The 18200-nt window shown below is 41.5% G+C and overlaps 1 protein-coding gene across 4 annotated transcripts; it reads right to left on the bottom strand.

Annotated features, from left to right (window-relative positions):
• Nucleotides 1–1194: 1194 nt before the first annotated feature.
• Nucleotides 1195–17995, bottom strand: LOC106565821 (GATA-binding factor 2). 4 transcript variants are annotated; one of them, XM_014133386.3, is made up of 6 exons: nucleotides 17626–17995; nucleotides 11267–11734; nucleotides 9722–10294; nucleotides 6626–6771; nucleotides 3041–3166; nucleotides 1195–2310 (listed from the first exon to the last, which is right to left on the bottom strand). In XM_014133386.3, exons 2-6 carry the CDS (start codon nucleotides 11490–11492, stop codon nucleotides 2011–2013), a joined length of 1371 nt encoding a protein of 456 aa, XP_013988861.1. In that variant the 5' UTR covers nucleotides 11493–11734; nucleotides 17626–17995; the 3' UTR covers nucleotides 1195–2010. The 4 variants fall into 4 exon arrangements, with proteins under 4 accessions (XP_013988861.1, XP_082815464.1, XP_082815463.1 ...); XM_082959338.1 differs by lacking the exon at nucleotides 17626–17995 and adding an exon at nucleotides 12048–12169; XM_082959337.1 differs by lacking the exon at nucleotides 17626–17995 and having other exon boundaries at nucleotides 11267–12151.
• Between the last annotated feature and the right edge of the window lie 205 nt (nucleotides 17996–18200).

The following is an 18200-nucleotide window of genomic DNA, read 5'->3' on the forward strand; positions in this document are numbered from 1 at the left end:
TAAATAAGGTATTTCTGTTTTTAAATTTGTATAAATGTTTTATGAAGTTTGCCATGGGAGTGTGAGGGCAGCAAGTCGATCAGCGATGAAATTGGCCCTAATAGGCCCGGCTGATTAGTAGCTGGCTCTGTTGAGTGATGAGTGATGAGTGATGAGTAATGAGTAATGAGTAATGAGTAATGAGTAATGAGTAATGAGTAATGAGTGAGTGGAGTGAGTGAGTGAGTGAGTGAGTGAGTGAGTGAGTGAGTGAGTGAGTGAGTGAGTGAGTGAGTGAGTGAGTGAGTGAGTGAGTGAGTGAGTGAGTGAGTGAGTGAGAATTTCCTGCAGTCCTCAGCTGCGAGCACATCTGTCTGTGAGGGGTCCAAACAGCCCCCCACGTGTTTGCTCACGGGTCGCCTGATTGCCTTTCCTTCCTCTTTTCTCTCCCACTAAAGACCTGCTGTCCTTCGCCTCACTCTAATCAACGCACCACGGCCCAGAGAGGTGCATTCTGGGAGAGGCAGGGGAGAGGGACACAAGGAAAGGAAATAAGGGAGGAATCAAATGAAAATGTGTATTTGTGTACAAGAACATGTGTGCGCGTCAGGAAAGACTAGTGTGTGACTGTGTGCGTGTGTGACGTGGGCACCCTGTGCTCACCCTGGGTTTGGAGCCTGCTGTCTGGGTCACAGTGGTGCACCCTGGGGCCTGAGCTCCACAAAGAGGCCTTCTATAAACAGCAGCACATCACTCAGGCGAGGAGCCCAACAAAACCATTACCACGCTTTGGAGAACATAGAGCTGGCTTCATTACATCTGATATCACTTAGAAATAGAGCTGGAATCAAGACCTCTTCACAAATATCTTTTGGTATTTGTTTTGTTAGTCCATTGTTGATAGTTCCAAAATATTTTGCATGTCAGCAATCAAGTTTTAAAGATACTATATAATTTTATAAATACAGAAATATAGCAGTTGCGTTTTGGTATTTTGAAAGTTATTTATCTTGAAAACTTGATTTCTGAAATGCGAAACATTTTGGGACTATGTCAACAATGGATTAATGAAACAAATACCAAAGATAGTTTTGGGGTGTAATTTTCCTTTAAGGCAATTTGAAATGTGTATGTGAAAGAGAGATGGGGGAACACTGAGACACTGAGACAGAGAAATGTATACATTTCAATAATCAGTTTCAAGGACTCATCATGTATTATTCAAACTTTATTTCCTTAATGTTGTGAGATGGAAAAATTATAAACACGTACAGGTCAGGAACAATGTCTCGTCTAAGATAAGTCAGTGTTTTTTCTTTACATAATAACAATGAACTTATAATTGTAACTATCCATGTTTTCTGAAGCAAAAAGAGTGAAAATAAATTATCATAACAATAATTATAACAGCAATTATAACAACAATAGTTGTTCTGTTTGCTTGCTTATTTTTTCAATACAATCTGTTAAAAATAGGAGACCAGGTGGGTGGTGTGTATTCCAGCATGTGAGGGATGAGGGGTCAGTGGTGTTTGTGTGTGTGTGTACATGTGTGGGGAGGCTGGTTCAGAAAGTCTTTCATTCCTACGGTATCAACAGTCTGTCCACAACAGCCAGTCAGTGGGGTGGGGGGTGGGGGGGGGGGGGTTAAGAGGGGAAAGCAGTGGTTCCCCTATCTCTTCTCTGATAGGGTGGGAGGGGGGGGGTACCAAAGTGACTTAGTAGAAAAAAGGCAGAAGGACCATGAATGTCCCCATTCGCACCCATGCGTCTTCGTCTTCCACACACTTGAAGGGAGCAACTTAGCATTCCTCTTCACCCTCTCACTTTCTCTCTACCTTCAGTCACGTCTCCTCTTCATCAATCTCTCAATGAGGCCAGGCAAAACAATGTCCTACTGACAGTTGATCCCCATTACTATTACCCTTCTAAAAACAGACGCAGTCCTCTTTATGTGGTCCCACAGTAGTGGTGGTGATGGGGTTGGAGGGGTGGTGGTGGCAGGGCCTGATGCAGGGGCTTCAGGGGGCTTCAGTGCTCAGCCCAGGCTGGCGACCGACCTGAGTGGTGGGGATGGCTAAAGGAGGGGTGGTGGATGGGCATGGGAGTTGGCAGCATGTGTCCGGAGTGGCTGAAGGGGGGAAGGTGGCCCATGTGGGTCATGTGTCCAGCCAGGCCAGGGCCACCCCCAAAGGGAGAAGACCTGTCATGCATGCATTTGGACAGCTCATCGTAGCCATCTCCGGAACGCTTGCCCCTCTTGGACTTGCTGGACATTTTGCGGTTGCGCGTCTGGATACCCTCCTTCTTCATGGTCATTGGCCTGTTTACCTGTGAAGAGCCAGGGAGGAGGGATGTTAGCCAAGGAGAAGCCAGACAAGCCTGGAGTAGGCTACTGGAGTAGGCTACTGGAGTAGGCTTCATATTGATATTTTGTGGGTTTCAATATCATGTCAAATACCTGTTTCTTGTTTTAAAAAACTGTCCAGAACTAAATTATTTAGTCATTGGACATTTTCTTGCACTCTCAATGCTTTTATATTCAACTTTGTCAAGCTTCGTTCGTAATTGTGGATCATTTAGAAAAATCTAAACAACTATGATGGAAAACATATTGCCTTTTTAATAAACGTGAGAAAGAATTCTGATGTGCCATAAATATTAACAGACATTGGATCATCAAGCCACATTAAAAGGCATGAGCATTTTTCCACTTTTGTCTTTAAAATTAAATAGAATCCTCTCACTGAACATGAATACATGAGGACTGGAAGCCACGCTGAACCTGAAAGGGCTACTCTCAGACAAGTTGGCATCAATATAACTGACGCCTTTACCCTGAATGACAGTCCCACCCTCCAGCCTCTCCTGGGAGTAACACCCCCCATTGAAACAAAGATGGATTAATAAAAAGAAAAAACGACTGGCGGGTTCTGCTTGACAGGAAAAGCAGACTTTGCGTCCCCAGCCTCTTTCTCCCCGGCTCCTCAATCGATACAAGCTGTCCGCCTACTTGACCAGCTCACCCCCCAGTTTCTATGTAAGCGGTCAGGCAACTTACGTTGTGCAGTTTGTAGTAGAGCCCGCAGGCATTGCACACCGGGTCACCATTGCCGTTGCGCCTCCAAAGGGTGGTGGTGGTGGTCTGACAGTTAGCGCAGCAGGTGCCAGCTCGTCTCGCAGCGGACTGAGGAGGAGAAAAACGCATAATGTTAATACATTATGAATAAAGCCATTCAAATGTTAGCTGATTTGATCATTGTATTAGGCAACAGAGGTCAACGAGGAAAGTGAACATGACATGAATACGATTATTGAAATTAACTACCGTGACCATTTAGGCATAGCCAAAGGCGGCTACATTTCAAATGTTCATTCGGAATTTATAGGACATTTCTGAGTTTAGAACTTAAAACCACTCGTTTTAAAAGCCTACTGTAATGTTCCACCAGATCTACCCATATCAACTAGTATCACGCATTGAACAACAGAATAAAGCATTCTCTTCAGTAAATATCTTCCCATGTATCTTTTAGGGTGATGAGTATTATGACTTTGTGTTGCTGTGTAGGCTATTCTCCAACCAACCTCCTCTCAGGGCTACATCCACAAATAACATCAAAGACAGCGCCAGTTAGACTCATGAAATTGCTTAAAGGGAGTCACATCTGTATTGATTTAATTGAATATATTCTGTGATCTATACAAGCTTAATTCAATTTTTCAATTTGTGCAATGCTGCAAAAGCTGTTTCTAGTTAAATGCGTTGTTTCTATCTTTTACCAATTACTGCTGTCATATTTCATTTAATTAAAAAAATTAGATAGGGCACATTAATAATTTATGCCGTCTTTTTGCATGATTCTCCCTTGATCCAGAGAATCAAACAACCCGGACTAAGACATCTACAATACCAGGGCCCTGTCTGCCAATGTGCTTTGTGTCCATTACAGATAAATTCTTCACACTTAATAAGAAACATTTAAACTCAGAATACAATAACTATACAGTCATGATGCTGCATGTGTGTTTTTCTTTTCATTCATTTAAAGTTTTATCATATCATAGTTGTTCATGCAAAACATCCCCAATAAAAACAACGATGGCGACGCACGGAATGTAAAAAAAGAGAAAGAGAAAAACGACAACAGAAAACACTTCGCATTCCGACGCTTAAAGCTTGTGCCACTGCTAACCCAGCATGACAAACAATCCATTTATTTTCCAATTCCCCCCCCCCCCCCTCACGTTTTCTCTCTCCACACACACATAACTGGTTCCTACAGTGCTGTGATAATCGCTTTACAGTATATGTCAAAGTCTGGGCTGAAAAATGCAGCAGGGTTTGTTGAAGGCGGAAACACCCGGGAACCTGGCTTCCTTATCGGCCCGGGCAGATATCCGGATAGGAAACAACTGGATGCCCTTTGAACTGAACTCTGAAAACACTTGAGCTGAAAATGCAAAGCTGCGACCACAGACCGACCCATGGAAAATGTAATGGACTTCTCATCGGAAGAACTAGGCAGAGGCGCACAGCCAAGGAGAAAAATGCAGAAGGTTTATTTACACCAAGCTGCGCTAAAATGAGTTATACTTGTCCCACTAATGCTGACAATGTTGCTAATACAGTCAGAAACAATGTATTTCAGAAAGACAGTTATTCAAAACATATTCAAAACATAATCCCACCCTATTCACCATGCTCTCCATCCCATGACATTTAGCTCAATGGAAGATAGCAATGGTAAAGAAAACAACCATTTCAATTTGTTGAACATTTTGAGTTATTGATTTCAAGGCAACCACATGGGTTGGGCTACACACATACATTAAAAACACGAGTGAATTGGGCTACAATTAGGTTATCCAACTAATGTGTCTTTGGCACTGCATGACTGGATGAGTATAAGTGTAAGTATACCTGTCTAAGTACAGATTTAATTAGATATTAAGGTATAAGCTCTTGATTGAAACATTTATATTATGTAGGCCTATAGTAGCATATGATTTAATTCTGTGAAATAAATTGAATGTCTGATCAGAGCAAAACTATTCAGATTAAGCCAATAGGCCTACATAAACGAGGTGTGGCGAGTAAAACGTCTACTGATCATGATTCATGAACCTGTTTAGCTGAGGAAAACAGAAGCTAGAAAACGTAATTATAAAAGCAAAATAAAGTAAAACAATTTTCTTGTAAAATTGAACTAACTTATTTAAAGATTAGATCAATCTAAGAGCTCTATTCAGTCTGAATTGCTGAAGCAGTCTCTGCTAAGGGAGGGAACACAGACTTTAAATTTCAATCAGCCTTTAAATTTCAATCTTGTAATGCTGAACTTCCATATGGATTGAATAGAGCCCTAAATCTACTGCGTAATGCTTAGCCTACATTTTTTTGGAGCTACCCAAAAGTTAGGAGTTGGATTGCGCCTTGGACTGCCATTGAAATTAGCCTAAATTACTTCTCACAATTTACTTTTGGGAAACTTTAATATCTTTTTAAAGTTTCAGATGGTAAGACTGAAAATGCCAAATCAGTGATGTAGTGGAAGCTAAATGCAAACGTTGAAAATGAAATTTGCATAGCACATAAAAAATGTAGAAAGAGGGAGATCTAAAGATGGAACAACTATCATTGGTTGCTAAAATTACTAGGATAATGCCTTTGGCTGCTAGAAAATGAAAGAAAGTTCATTTGATAACCGATAGAACGTGAGAGTGCATGAGGATGTGTTCATGAAATATTTCTATCAACATTTCTATGGTTGAATTTTGGCTTGGCTACTTTGAAGCAAGGTAAAACATGCCTCATAATACGAAGTAAAACGTCCAGGTTTCAAACAACTAAGGAACAGGAAAAATATAGTGATGCTAATGATTATTTGCATTGATCAATCTCATGTGGCCTACTATTAGCCTACTTGACTATGAAAGACCAATATGGGATTTATAATTTTAGGTTATTCAGAGTACATATCAATGTTACTCATAAAAGATTTCACACAGGGCAGGCCTTTTTACATTTTGTTTTTGCAAAATTAGAGCATACCCACTTCTCTTCTCTTTATCCTATAGAATCAAAGTTATGATTCCTAATCAGAGGTCTGAATATAAAATGAAAGGAAAATAAGCAGGAACCAATATATTTATTTGTTTTAAATAACTTGTAATGATAACTAAACAACTCATCATGTTAATAATATTGAACATTAAACATACAATAATACTTTGGTCCGAGACAAACAAATATCTATAAAAGTGTATGTGCATTAAAAATAACAGGGCTTGGAATACTCCTTGCTCCTAAATGCCTGTGCAGAACACTGGACAAAGTGTTTGTGTGTGTGCACTGTTTTTCACTCACTCCAGTGTGGTGATAACTAAAGCAGCATGGGCATTGGTATCAGTGACAGTATCAAAAGTACCAGCAATAATAATAGCAGTAACAATGGCAATAGTAGCAGTATTGTAACAGGCGGTGTAGGGGATCACCAGGAGGTGAGAGGGACAAACAATTCCAGGAAGATCATAGGGAAAATATAACTTTCCTGGAATTGTCCTGGCAGTATCTGCTTCATGCTCTATTTGGGCCCCCTTTCTCAGATGTGGAGGGGTAGACAGGAGAGAGACAGGGACTCACCAGTCTGCGTTTGGGCTTGATGAGAGGTCTGTTCTGGCCATTCATCTTGTGGTACAGGCCGCAAGCGTTGCACAGGTAGTGACCCGTCCCGTCCCGCCGCCACAGGGGGGTGGAGGTGGCACCGCAGTTGACGCACTCGCGCCCCTCTGAGCAGAATTCAAGTGGAGGGAAGACAAAGGGAAATTTATATAATTAAAAAGTTCACACTCCATCAAAAGCTAAACTGTAACAGATTCACATTAAAGACAATAGTCGTCAGGTCCAAGGAAGACACACAGGTACTAATGAGCCTACTGGAGCCACTTTTCATTAGTAGTGTAATATGAAGTCCTAGCCCCCCCCCCCCCCCCCCCCCCCCCCCTGCGAGGACAGACAGTGTCTCAGTGTGCAGGTGTACCAGCCAAGGACAATCCATATGACTGTCATTTGTACAGCTTGGTTCAGGGTGAATCTCCATGGATACAGACACCTGTATGTAAAGTGATCCATGTTAGGACGCCCAGAGACAGCCAGGACGTGTCCAAAGGTGTCCAAACAGATGAATGTGAGACACCATCAAATTAGAGGTACATCATTCATCAGCTTAGCAGGCACACATGATAGGAAACAGAAGTGTGTGCTGCTGGTGGTAGTATTAAATGTGGGCCTGACCACACTGTGGTCTCAACCAAATAGATTCCCATAATATAGCTCAGTATCACTTTATATCAGCCCGGTTTCTCTTTTTCCCTTTACTCGTGCCCTTTAAATTTGTTTACTAAATGTTTTCATTGTTAGGTTTGTGTACCTGACAGCAACTGTGACCCATTTAGTGGTGACCCTGATTGTGTTTTCCTCCTCTGCATTAAGAGCTCAAGCCTTTTCACCCACTTCTACATCTTCAACTGCAGAGAACCAATGGGCGTTCACTCTCTCTCCTCTCAGTTTCACTTCGTTTAATGCACAGGCCCAGTCAAATGGGAGGTTGCTGGCGCATCATGTCTTATTATAATGTCACCGACACCCACAGTCCCACCAAAATCCGAGAGAGGGATCTGCTCTGGACAATGGCAATGTTCACTTTGAAGTGTATTCTGAGTGTTTGACTCTCTCTCCCAGCACAGCAGAGGCACCAGTATCAAAACAACATCACCTTCCACCTCCACAAATGCTAAAGCTGTTGAATTGTTGTGTAATTTGGGGAGGTTCCACAGGGAGAGAACACTGAGATCGCACTGGCCAAGAGTATAGAGAGAGTGAGGCCATTGCCTTTCAAGCGAGGAGGTAGGTAGGTGAGCGGAGAGGGCTGTTTTGAGGTTATTTAAACAGGAAGCAACACTGTCTTAAGGTATGTGCTGACTGCTGAAATGTCATTGTGGCATTTCATACAACAATCAATCACTGCTACATCAGAAGGGACTGACCGATAAGAGTAGTTCATGGCAGGCCTTATAGTTACTGATTTTGGAGAGTAACTCACATAACAGTAGGCTTTTCTTGCATTAAATAATCCCCTTAAAACATGTGTGAACTGTTTGAATTCAAATATTTGCATAACCAATATACCATCCACAAAGTATTGATCTACGAAGCATCCATCAGAAAATAGCACTTTGAGCTCTGGTGATCATCTAAATGAAGACAGTTGTTGCTAATATCTCTATACACTAATGAACTGTTAGAGAGATTCCACACTCAACATATTTTTGGACACCAGGGCCACAACATAATTAGTCTGGTCAAATGCAATAATAAATGTCTCCCTATGAGCTCATGTGATGGCTTGATTAACTATCTAATTCATTATCTAGTATTTGTATTAATTTCTCTGAAGGTGATGTGCTCTTTGGCAGATCCTAAACTGCTATAAGAGTAACATCTATTATTACAATATCATAATATCGTTATTATCAATTATAAATATCTTATTATGACTTTGTTGTGATTGATGTGGTCATTACTACTAGTGTTATAATCATCCTCTCAACTAGAGTAGGCTACCCTAACCCTGGGTTTTATTCCTTCTCACCATCACAGCGCACTGGGCCAAGGCCATGCTTAAAAACACAAACAGCAGGGCTCTGTCGCCTGTGACGGCGCATCCCGACGGTGCTTTGTTAGTATTGGGGCAAGCAATGGGCAGGGGTGGAGGTCGTGATTTGTTCACTCAGAAGTATAGGCTACAGGATATGGTAGGAGCCAGAGCGTCGTGACTCCTGCATTTTAAGTGTAATAAATAACTATTCTAAAAGAAAACAACTGGAAGCGAACACTTCTGCCAAACAAGGACATTGGTGGGATATATGTTCAGCATCTAAACCAGATAAACATAAAAACGTCCACTTTGAATATGGTTTAAAAATAGTAGCAACATAAAGACTATAGGCCTAGGCCACGTAGCACTTTTGATAGGCCTAGCCTACTAACAAAAACAAGCACAATAGCTAAGCCGTATTACATTGTCTACTGAAATATTATTATATTCAGCACCCTCTTAAAAATACTATATCCTACTGTAAGCCAAATAATCAACGAGAAAATACATTTTCACGTTGAATTCCCTATTTCTATTTTGGTGACTGATGACTTTAGGCTATCATCTCTTTGCCTTGACTCCAAAACGTGTAATCATGTTCAAGCTGGTCCTGAATATTTGCGTTTGTAATCGGTGATCCTGATTAGTCGTTTCATGTTAGATTCCCATTAAGTGACCCTTTTAAGTGGACGGTGTTTACAAGTGGTGACGAATGAGATGGCACATAGATAAGAGTCGCTGCAACAGGTTTGAGGAGGAGAAAGAAACGCTGCAGGTAAAATAACCGGTATAAACTATTACAGCAACCAACCGTTTGACAGCGAAACACATACCGGACCACTCAATCTATTTCAAGATAAAATAAACATTTATAGCCCTACAAGTTAAATCTATTTAAAGTATGTTAATTATTGTATGTGCCCTGGCAGAAATCGACGCACTTCCAAAGCGTTTTGACAAACTATAGGCCGAGTTTATATCGTCAAACATGCAGGCCCAGATATTGGTATCTTAAAACGTACATAATTATAACAAACTCTTTAGGCACAGGGTAACTTTTGGAATAGAGTTATGAAACTCACCTGAGCATGACCGGGCTTTGCTTTTACACTTCGGCGTAAAGCTGGATGAAGATCCGCCCAGCAGGCTACCGGGGTGGAAGAGGCTGCCGCCGTACTCGTGTGGTGTTGGTAGAGAGTATGGGTAGGTCGGTATAGGGAGGTGCGTTGCGGGAGTTTGGGCACTCATCGAAGCCAGGCTGTTGCGCAAAGGACTGCAACCCTCCATTTTCATTCCGTCTGCGAGTGACACTTGGTACTTTATGGACTCCTTTTCGTCCATTCTCGCAGAGTTGGAGTTTGGAGAAGTAGGGCCGGGGTCCGGGGACACGTCTTTGGGAGGCGTAGGAGGGAAACTGTAGAGATGGTGCGGGCTGGAGTGGGACGCAGGGGTGAGGGAAGACACGGGAGCAGAACTGGAGCTACTACTGCAAGGGTAGCCGGAGCTAGCAGGATGCAGTCCGGGCTTGCTGAAATGGCTGACTGCCCATGCGTTATGGTGGTGGGCAGCAGAGATGGCCGCCTTCCCGCTGTCCAGCCACGGAATGCCAGGGCTATGGATGAGGTGTGGCCGGCAAACCTGACTCCCAAGGCGAGCTGGAAATAAGAAATATGCTATTATGAATTTTTACTAATCGAAAGCGATTGGTCCAGTTCTCTCAGAATGCGTAAAAGTGCTGTCTCTTCACCTGTTAATGCAAACTCCAAACTATTTAAACTCGACATCGAGTTATCATTTTCTCAGTGTAAAAGTTAATCAAACTTAAAACCCACGTCATTTTAAATCACCAGCCAAAGCTAAAACAACAGTTAGGCTACAACAGCCCCGTGCCATAGCCTATACAGCATATTTACTAATTTAAATGTTCATGCTTATTTCCGAAAGCATGTAGGCCTAACTGAGAAGAAAACAATCCACGAGGAGAAAATAGGACCTTTGTAGAGGCCTTGATTGAACTGCTATTTGCCTATGGCCATTGCCTGGTCGTTGCTCAAGTTCCAAAACTTGGGCTAAAGAATGTTATTAGCAATTTTGCGCTTTTTATATTATATCCGGAAGTGCCTCTCTCTCTCTACTTTTATAGAAACCCCTGACCCAACAGAGAGGGGTTAAATGACATACTTCCCTTTCCTCTTGCTATTTATTGCTAGAAATTCTCATTTTATGATTCCATGCCGTATGTCAGATACATATAAACCTAGGCTACCCGCTTATGGACATAGATGTGTTAGAGTAATTGAATTCACATATAGGCTTACGCGTTGAAGGAAAAAAAATTAACAAAATGTCCTAGGACAAAAAAAAATTAAAGTCCCATAAGGGACTGTTATGACGACTTTTAACTGGTCCGGGATCGTTTTTCTGTGTCAAAGGGTTTTGCGCATCACATATAACCATTTATGGCAATAATATAGGCCTACCATCAATGAGTTTGAAAGCAACAGGCTGGGTTGATGGAAACATGTAATCGTATTGTAACTCGTACACTCTCACAATTACCTACAGCTTTAAAGCAGACTTGACTAGAACACAAATGCAGTTTAGTTACAAGGCTGAGCGCGTCTTACCATGTGTCTGGCTGTATGTAACCCTGGCCCGGGAGTTGGCATAGTAGGGGTTCCCCTGAGAGTCCAAGTGGTTCAAAAACACGTCCACCTCGTCTGGCGGCAAAAGCGGCGCCATGGGCTCCATGTAGTTGTGGGTCAGGCTGTGGTGATGCGAGTCCAGGTGCTGCCCATTCAACACCGCGTGGTGATGCGCCATCCACCGAGATTGATCAGCTGCGACTTCCATAACTAAGTCGTCGATCTCCTTATCCAAGATATAACCAAAACTCCGTAGCCTACTTTTACTCAAAATATAAATTAGCTTTCTGTTGTCCTTCTCCTGGATCAAACACTTTTAAACAGTCCCGAAGTGTGGAGAAAAGGATGGACGTAGTGATGCAGTTGTGATATGGGTTTTCTGCACACTCTCCTTATAGTTTATTTGCTTCAGATATATAAACCTTGATCCGTCTTGGCTCTTACTGACACCTGCAATGAAACAAAACAAAATGCTCTAATTTAATACACAAGGTGGTGCCAGCCCATTTTGTAGAACTCCTTCGGGGATGTATGCAAAAGATAAGAGGTTGTTATTATCCATATATGTTCAGTCCTCCGAGGAACATTGATTGTATAGATAGGCTAGTCTACCACTGAAGCCCTTTTACAAACAGCTTCCGTCACAAATGTAGCCTACTCATTCATATGTATTATTAAAAAAGAAAAAAAAACATTTCTGCAAGTCTCTGTTTTTTTGCATCCAATCTTATTCCGTTCAAAAAAATATTTATTCTGAATATACCTGGTGAAAGTTTGATCTATAACTACGATCAGCTGTTCAAACACATTTTAATCTCTGAAAGGCCTGATCCGTGAGGTACCCGGGCGTACGCTCATTAATGAAATGTGGCTGTACTGATGCGACTGGCGCCAGTAAATTCAATATCAAGCGAGCCGGGGCGGAGTCACCGGCTAGCAGTGACCTCCTGTAAGCCAACCACAGATCAGTATAGCTACAATTGGCTCATGTATCTCAGCTCTTTCAATTTCCATTCTGCAGTCGAAACAGTAATGCTCCGGACCAAAAAAGTAAAAGACATATCAATCAGCGTTGTAATTTCTTGGGGGTCTTTTTCTCTCTCGTGAAGCTCACAAAATGAGCAATTGGCCTCTGATATTGTCTTCTACCAACACTCAAGAAGTGGACAGCCAAGATGGAGGCAAATTGTAACTATAAAATGTAAACCTACCAAGTTCTAGAGCAGTCAATTACATTATCTGGGAAACGCAATTTAGGCTGTTGTCGCTTAGCCTTGCCTATACCACGTTTAGAGAACGCATCATAATACTATAAGCTTGAATTTGAAGTGTATGCCAATGCTATTTTCAATTGGCTAATTAAATTAAACCAACCATGATTATATTTTCTAATCAACAGGTTTAGTGGGCTAATATAAATGCTATCAGACATCATAACATAATTATGGGTATTTTGGTTAAGCACTCTGTTGGTTATTATTCTGTATTCATGAATAAAGTGGTTGGTTTTACGCATAATGCCTTGTTTTACGCATATGCCCTGGGGAACTGCATCGGCAGTTTGGACAAACTTTACAAATATTATATATGCCAATCCTGTAAATGTTACGTAGAACAACAACCATTACAAGTGTGAGTTTTCACATGAGACTGCAATGCAAATAAATACAACTTTCAGCACCTCTAGGATTAATATGGTTGGGGGCGTTTTATGACCTCGAAAGTGGGGCCGATGTTGTGAACGCCTAATTGTCTTTAATTAGTAGTCACGACATTCTTCTTGTGAAAACATTGGTTTTGTCTCAGAAATAGGGCGATCAAACACTATTGGCATGGTAATAGCGCCTTTTTCTCACTTGGTGGTGCAGACAGGGCGTCAGGCCTCACTTGCGTAAAACCAACTGGTGACCATTAGCGCCACTTTGTTAATTCTTGTTACAATCTCCTCGTGGGCTAAAACAAGCTGAATGTCGCCTGCTACTTCTTTTCAGTTCGCTGCAGCTAGCGACTGGAACGAGCTGCAACAAACACTCAAACTGGACAGTTTTATCTCAATCTCTTCATTCAGACTCAATCATGGACACTCTTACTAACAGTTGTGGCTGCTTTGTTTGATGTATTGTCTTCTCTACCTTCTTGACCTTTGTGCTGTTGTCTGTGCCCAATAATGTTTGTACCATGTTTTGTGTTTCTACCATGTTGTTGTTATGTTGTGTTGCTGCCTTGCTATGTTGTTGTCTAAGGTCTCTCTTTATGTTGTGTTGTGTTGTCTGTCTTGTTGTGATATGTGTTTTGTCCTGTATTTATATTGTTTTAGTTTTTTTTAATCCCAGGCCCCCATCCCCGCATGAAGCCTTTTGCCTTTTGGTAGGCCATCATTGTAAATAAGAATTTGTTCTTAACTTACTTGCCTAGTTAAATAAAGGTTACATAAAAATAAATGTAACCAGGTAGGCTTTGTCCTATAATTTGCCTCATTTGCATAGCCCACCCAAAGACTAATGTCTAGGTATATATGTGATTTACTTCAGTATAGATTATAAATCCTCAGGCCTTAGGTAAGCAAACGCCTACTCAGTAATAGGCTACCAACAGAGCATCTGAGACTCATAATATGTAGGTTTACAAGTATAGTGGCCTTTTATTATAATGTGATGAAATACTGTAGCTACATGGACATGCAATGTAGGACCTACCTGTTCAAAAGGGAAAGCATCCAGGATGCACTTGTCAGTCGAGACAAACTGGCTTACCCACTATGGTAAAAATGTGGCATTTCGTGCCATGCTTTAACGATATTGAATATTAAAAATTAATTGTTTTATTGTGGCTTTTGTAATAAAGAGTGTGTGTGTGTGTGTGTGTGTGTGTGTGTGTGCGTGCGTGCGTGATTGACAGGCAATAATTGGAGGGAGCTCGGGGCCCAGACTGGCCGCCTCTCTGACGCCGCGACTTGACGTCACAGCATCACAGAAAAGGGGAAAAAATACCAGCGCATGAACTTTATAATCGTTCCAAAAAAGCCTCGAGATCAACGAGGACCAAGCTTTACTTATTCTGATAGAAATACAATGATGTTTTGGTCAAGCTTATGTGAAGTAATTACATGCATTCTACTCAACCTGTGAAAAAAGGGATGCACGAATGCTTAACGCAATGTTAGAGCAAGGGCATTTGCGCAGTTTGGGCTTTGATATGAGCATGTTTGAATGAAGTGTGTGTGGCTTGACATTCAGTCATTGTCACTGGCCAGGGGCCATGACATGATGAGCTCAGCTCTCTGTGCGTCAAATCCTAAAATCAACAAATTAGCGTATGTGGGGGTCATAACACACCCAGGGGTCTCCCTAATTATGTAATCACCCAAATACAGACATTCTCCTGAAATGAGACATATATAGCTATAGAAAATGACAGGTGTAGCAGTGAGGAGATTTGTCTTAATAAATAGTTTTTTGTATATAATGTGCAACTGTCTGTCGATTCATTGAGCTGGTCTAATTACATACATTTCAACAACAACAAAAATGTATGGCACTTAGCTAGGTCTAAAGTCCAAAATAAATATTCCCTACAGATATTCCATTGAAAAAAGTGCAGGACTTCATGCAAACTGCTTTAAAAAATAAATAAAATAAGCAACGACACAATAGATCTCTCCAAATTATGATGCATCAATTTAATAGTCACGTACCAACTCAAATTTCAATTATGAATTATTCTTGATTTACTTCTTGACCAACCCCTAAATAGTGATCAAAGCAGGAAAAACCTATCATTTTACAACATCTTCACCCAAATGCATGCTGTTTGTAATTCACCCCTGCTGTCTGTCTGTGTTGTTGTCTGTCCTCAGTGCTGTGCTCCTCTCAGCTTTGTGCTGTCTGGCTGGGACTGGGTGGGTCAGGCCCAGCAAGCAAGCCTCTCCATTGTTGTTTTGCTTGTTTGCCAAATGGATTACTCAACAGGATTTACTCCTCTGTAATTTATACCTTCATTAATCCCATTTGTATCTGTGCTGGAACAAAGGATGGGATGATGGGTTGGGGGGCAGGGGGGGGGGGGGGGGGTCCTCTCTCAAGGACATTGCAGAATTGTCTCACAGGGGATACTACTAGAGTGGTAGAACCCTTGGAGGTAAGCAAGGGTACCTATAGCTGAGGGAAAGCCTTTATTCCTAAAAAATGTTCATTGGCTATCTTTACATAGCAAACACAGGCATGGTTATGAAAGACAATACAATAGTAGCAAAACCATGTCAATTCCTAGGTTTTTTTTATTTTCTGCTGTAGGGTTGAATCTGTGCAGCGGGCAGCTTCAAAGCATGCGGAAGATATACCCTACCACCATTGCTAAGGTAAGGTTGTTATTACTGAACAAGAGTAAGTGTATGAGTTACAGAGAGTATTCAAATAATTAACAGGTGCTGTTATGAAATGAGCTTGCCTTTCTCAACCTGTTTCTTCCCCTTGCTCTTGGTCATCTATCATTTTCCAGCAGGGTGGGGGCAGGGGGGGTAGGGTGGTAGTGAGAGCCACAGAGGGGTTTGTGAAGATAAGCAGAGCTGGGGAGAGGAGAATGACACAAACCAGCTGAAGCATTACTGTCCTTTACTCCTGGGTAATTAGATGGAGCCAGGGCACTAAGGGCTACAGAGACCCAACACCCAGCCCATCCTAGTGGAAGTGCATGGGAACACAGAACGAGATGTGAAAACAATGGCTTTTCACCCTCACATTAAACTGCATCCATTTACTTTGAAATTGGTATATGTAAGATTTGAATAAATTACACTGAGGTGCAGCTGAATATTGGAGAAATCAAATTACTATTTTCTGAGTAGGCGAATCTAGCTACTATGTTCTAAGGACACCCCATAGCATAATGGCCCATTCATGGATGGACTTCTGTACATTTTGACTTCCTGTATCTCACTGGTAGCCTTGACATAATTTGAGAGTAGTTTATTTAGATTAGGTGATACTTTTGATTTATCTGAAGTTGACCACAAGACACACACACAAACAGACACATAAAAGGGATGCTTAACTATTTGGCATGTGAGGGACTGATAGGTGATAGGTAACCGTAAGGGGCCACATGTTGAGTTTCGAGTGAAAGCGTCATTTTTATTAGATGATCCCAGTCTCACGGGGGCAATAAATATGCCTGCTCGAGACAACAGTCCCGCCCCTGTTTCTATTCGAGCGCTGAGATCATGACGTTTTTGCCCTTTCTTGTGATGAAAGGGGTTTACTGGAGTTAATGCGGTTGAAAGCACAGGTGATTAGTGGATACATCGTAATATGTCAATATATCGCTAATGTTGATCTCACACCCATGATTGGTTAGCCTATCTGGATCTGCATAATTCCATAAGAACAACCCGAGGCCACAGCAATTTTCACATTTTAAATGATGAACTATTAAATACTTAATGAACTTCTAGTACAGAAAATCAGATCACACTAAGTCAGTTCATTCCAAAACGGATACTCGCAATAACCAAATAATAAATAACACTGTTAAACCATTAAGAATTTAATCTGGACAAATTATAATCGATGCTCTTCTTCTGCTCATATGACGCGGCTGGTATTTTTGTGGGACTCGGGAGGACTATGTTAGGTCTCTCTACCAGATGACTTCATGTTCGAAGTATCACATTGTGTTATGTTCCTAGGCTATATAGCATAATATTTACAAGCAGTAGGCCTAATAACTAACGCTCAAAGGAGCTAGCTGTAGGCATAGTAGCCTATACAGTCTCAATGCATTTTTTTTCAACTATTTTATTTGAGGTCTATTTAGTCTTCTAATAAAATATTTTTTAGAAAACCAGGAAAACTTGTTTGATAGTCGTAATTATAGATTTGACAGAGAAATGCAAACAGCACATAATCGCAGCATATAATAGCACAATTGGATTAGATAGGCTACTTCTGTAACTGCGTAACGAATTGTTCTGAATGGTAAACTATATGATAAACACATGAGAAACGGTTTGCATAAAATACTTCCAATTGTAGTCTTATCACATTATTGTGATGGCTTCTATTTCATGTTCTTCTCACATTCTAACTACTCGGTGTCATTCCGAGTGCCGTGCCATGGCTCTCTGCAGCCTATAATGTAGTATATTTTAAATGATACATAGGCACATTCATTATTTTTGACTGGCATAAAGCTTGGATAGCCTACTCTCTCACATATTGTATTTCAGTTGATGGACAACTATTATTGCAATATGCACCCCAACCAGTAACAAGATTGCAAGGATCATATATCCTAAATAATTCCATTTACCACAATACCCTAAGTAAATATTGAATAGCTCTTACCACTTGATGGTTGCATATGTAGTGGCTGATCCCTGTTCTTCGCGATGCACAGGCTAGATGGACACAAACTGACTCGGTCCCGCTCTGTCTGGGAGAGGAATAATGAGAGACTTAGTCTCGTATAACCGGGTCTCCGTTTCGCTTGCCTGGCACGGCGTAGTTCTAGCACGTTTCCCTGTTATGCGCACAGTGATGAAGGTGGTAGACTTGCCTAAAAATCAATCCGCGTTTGTTGGTGATGCTGCTGTAGAAGTTATGTCGCTCCTTCCCAAGAGTTCTGTCAGCTGGCAAGCAGTTTAGCGACCTCTCTCTCTCTCTCTCTCCCTTTCAACACTTTCACTTTTTCTATCTCTGCACTGCCCCTTTCTCTCCACTGAAAACGAGAAAGAACTTCATAGACATATAGGGGCTGGAGCAACGTAACGATGTCGTTCGGTGCTTCAACCAGTCTCGATCGTGTATTCCGGATCCTGGCTTTGGCCATTTTGATATGGATTGTGGAGGAGGGTATCTAGTGTTCATTCTTAAAAACATTTTAATCATAAGGTTTATCCGGCCTAAAGTTTCACTTCGTA

Source organism: Salmo salar, chromosome 12 (genome assembly GCF_965601325.2).
Source record: "Salmo salar chromosome 12, fSalSal1, whole genome shotgun sequence".
NCBI lineage: Eukaryota > Metazoa > Chordata > Actinopteri > Salmoniformes > Salmonidae > Salmo > Salmo salar.

Excerpts from the sequence above, each read along its gene's own strand:
- LOC106565821 (XM_014133386.3), bottom strand. The coding sequence starts at position 11,492 with ATGGAAGTCGCAGCTGATCAATCTCGGTGGATGGCGCATCACCACGCG. Across the intron at positions 3,167-6,625 it reads TCAAGCCCAAACGCAGACTG|TCCGCTGCGAGACGAGCTGG; the intron begins GTGAGTCCCTGT and ends TCTCCTCCTCAG. Across the intron at positions 2,311-3,040 it reads TCTACTACAAACTGCACAAC|GTAAACAGGCCAATGACCAT; the intron begins GTAAGTTGCCTG and ends GGCTCTTCACAG.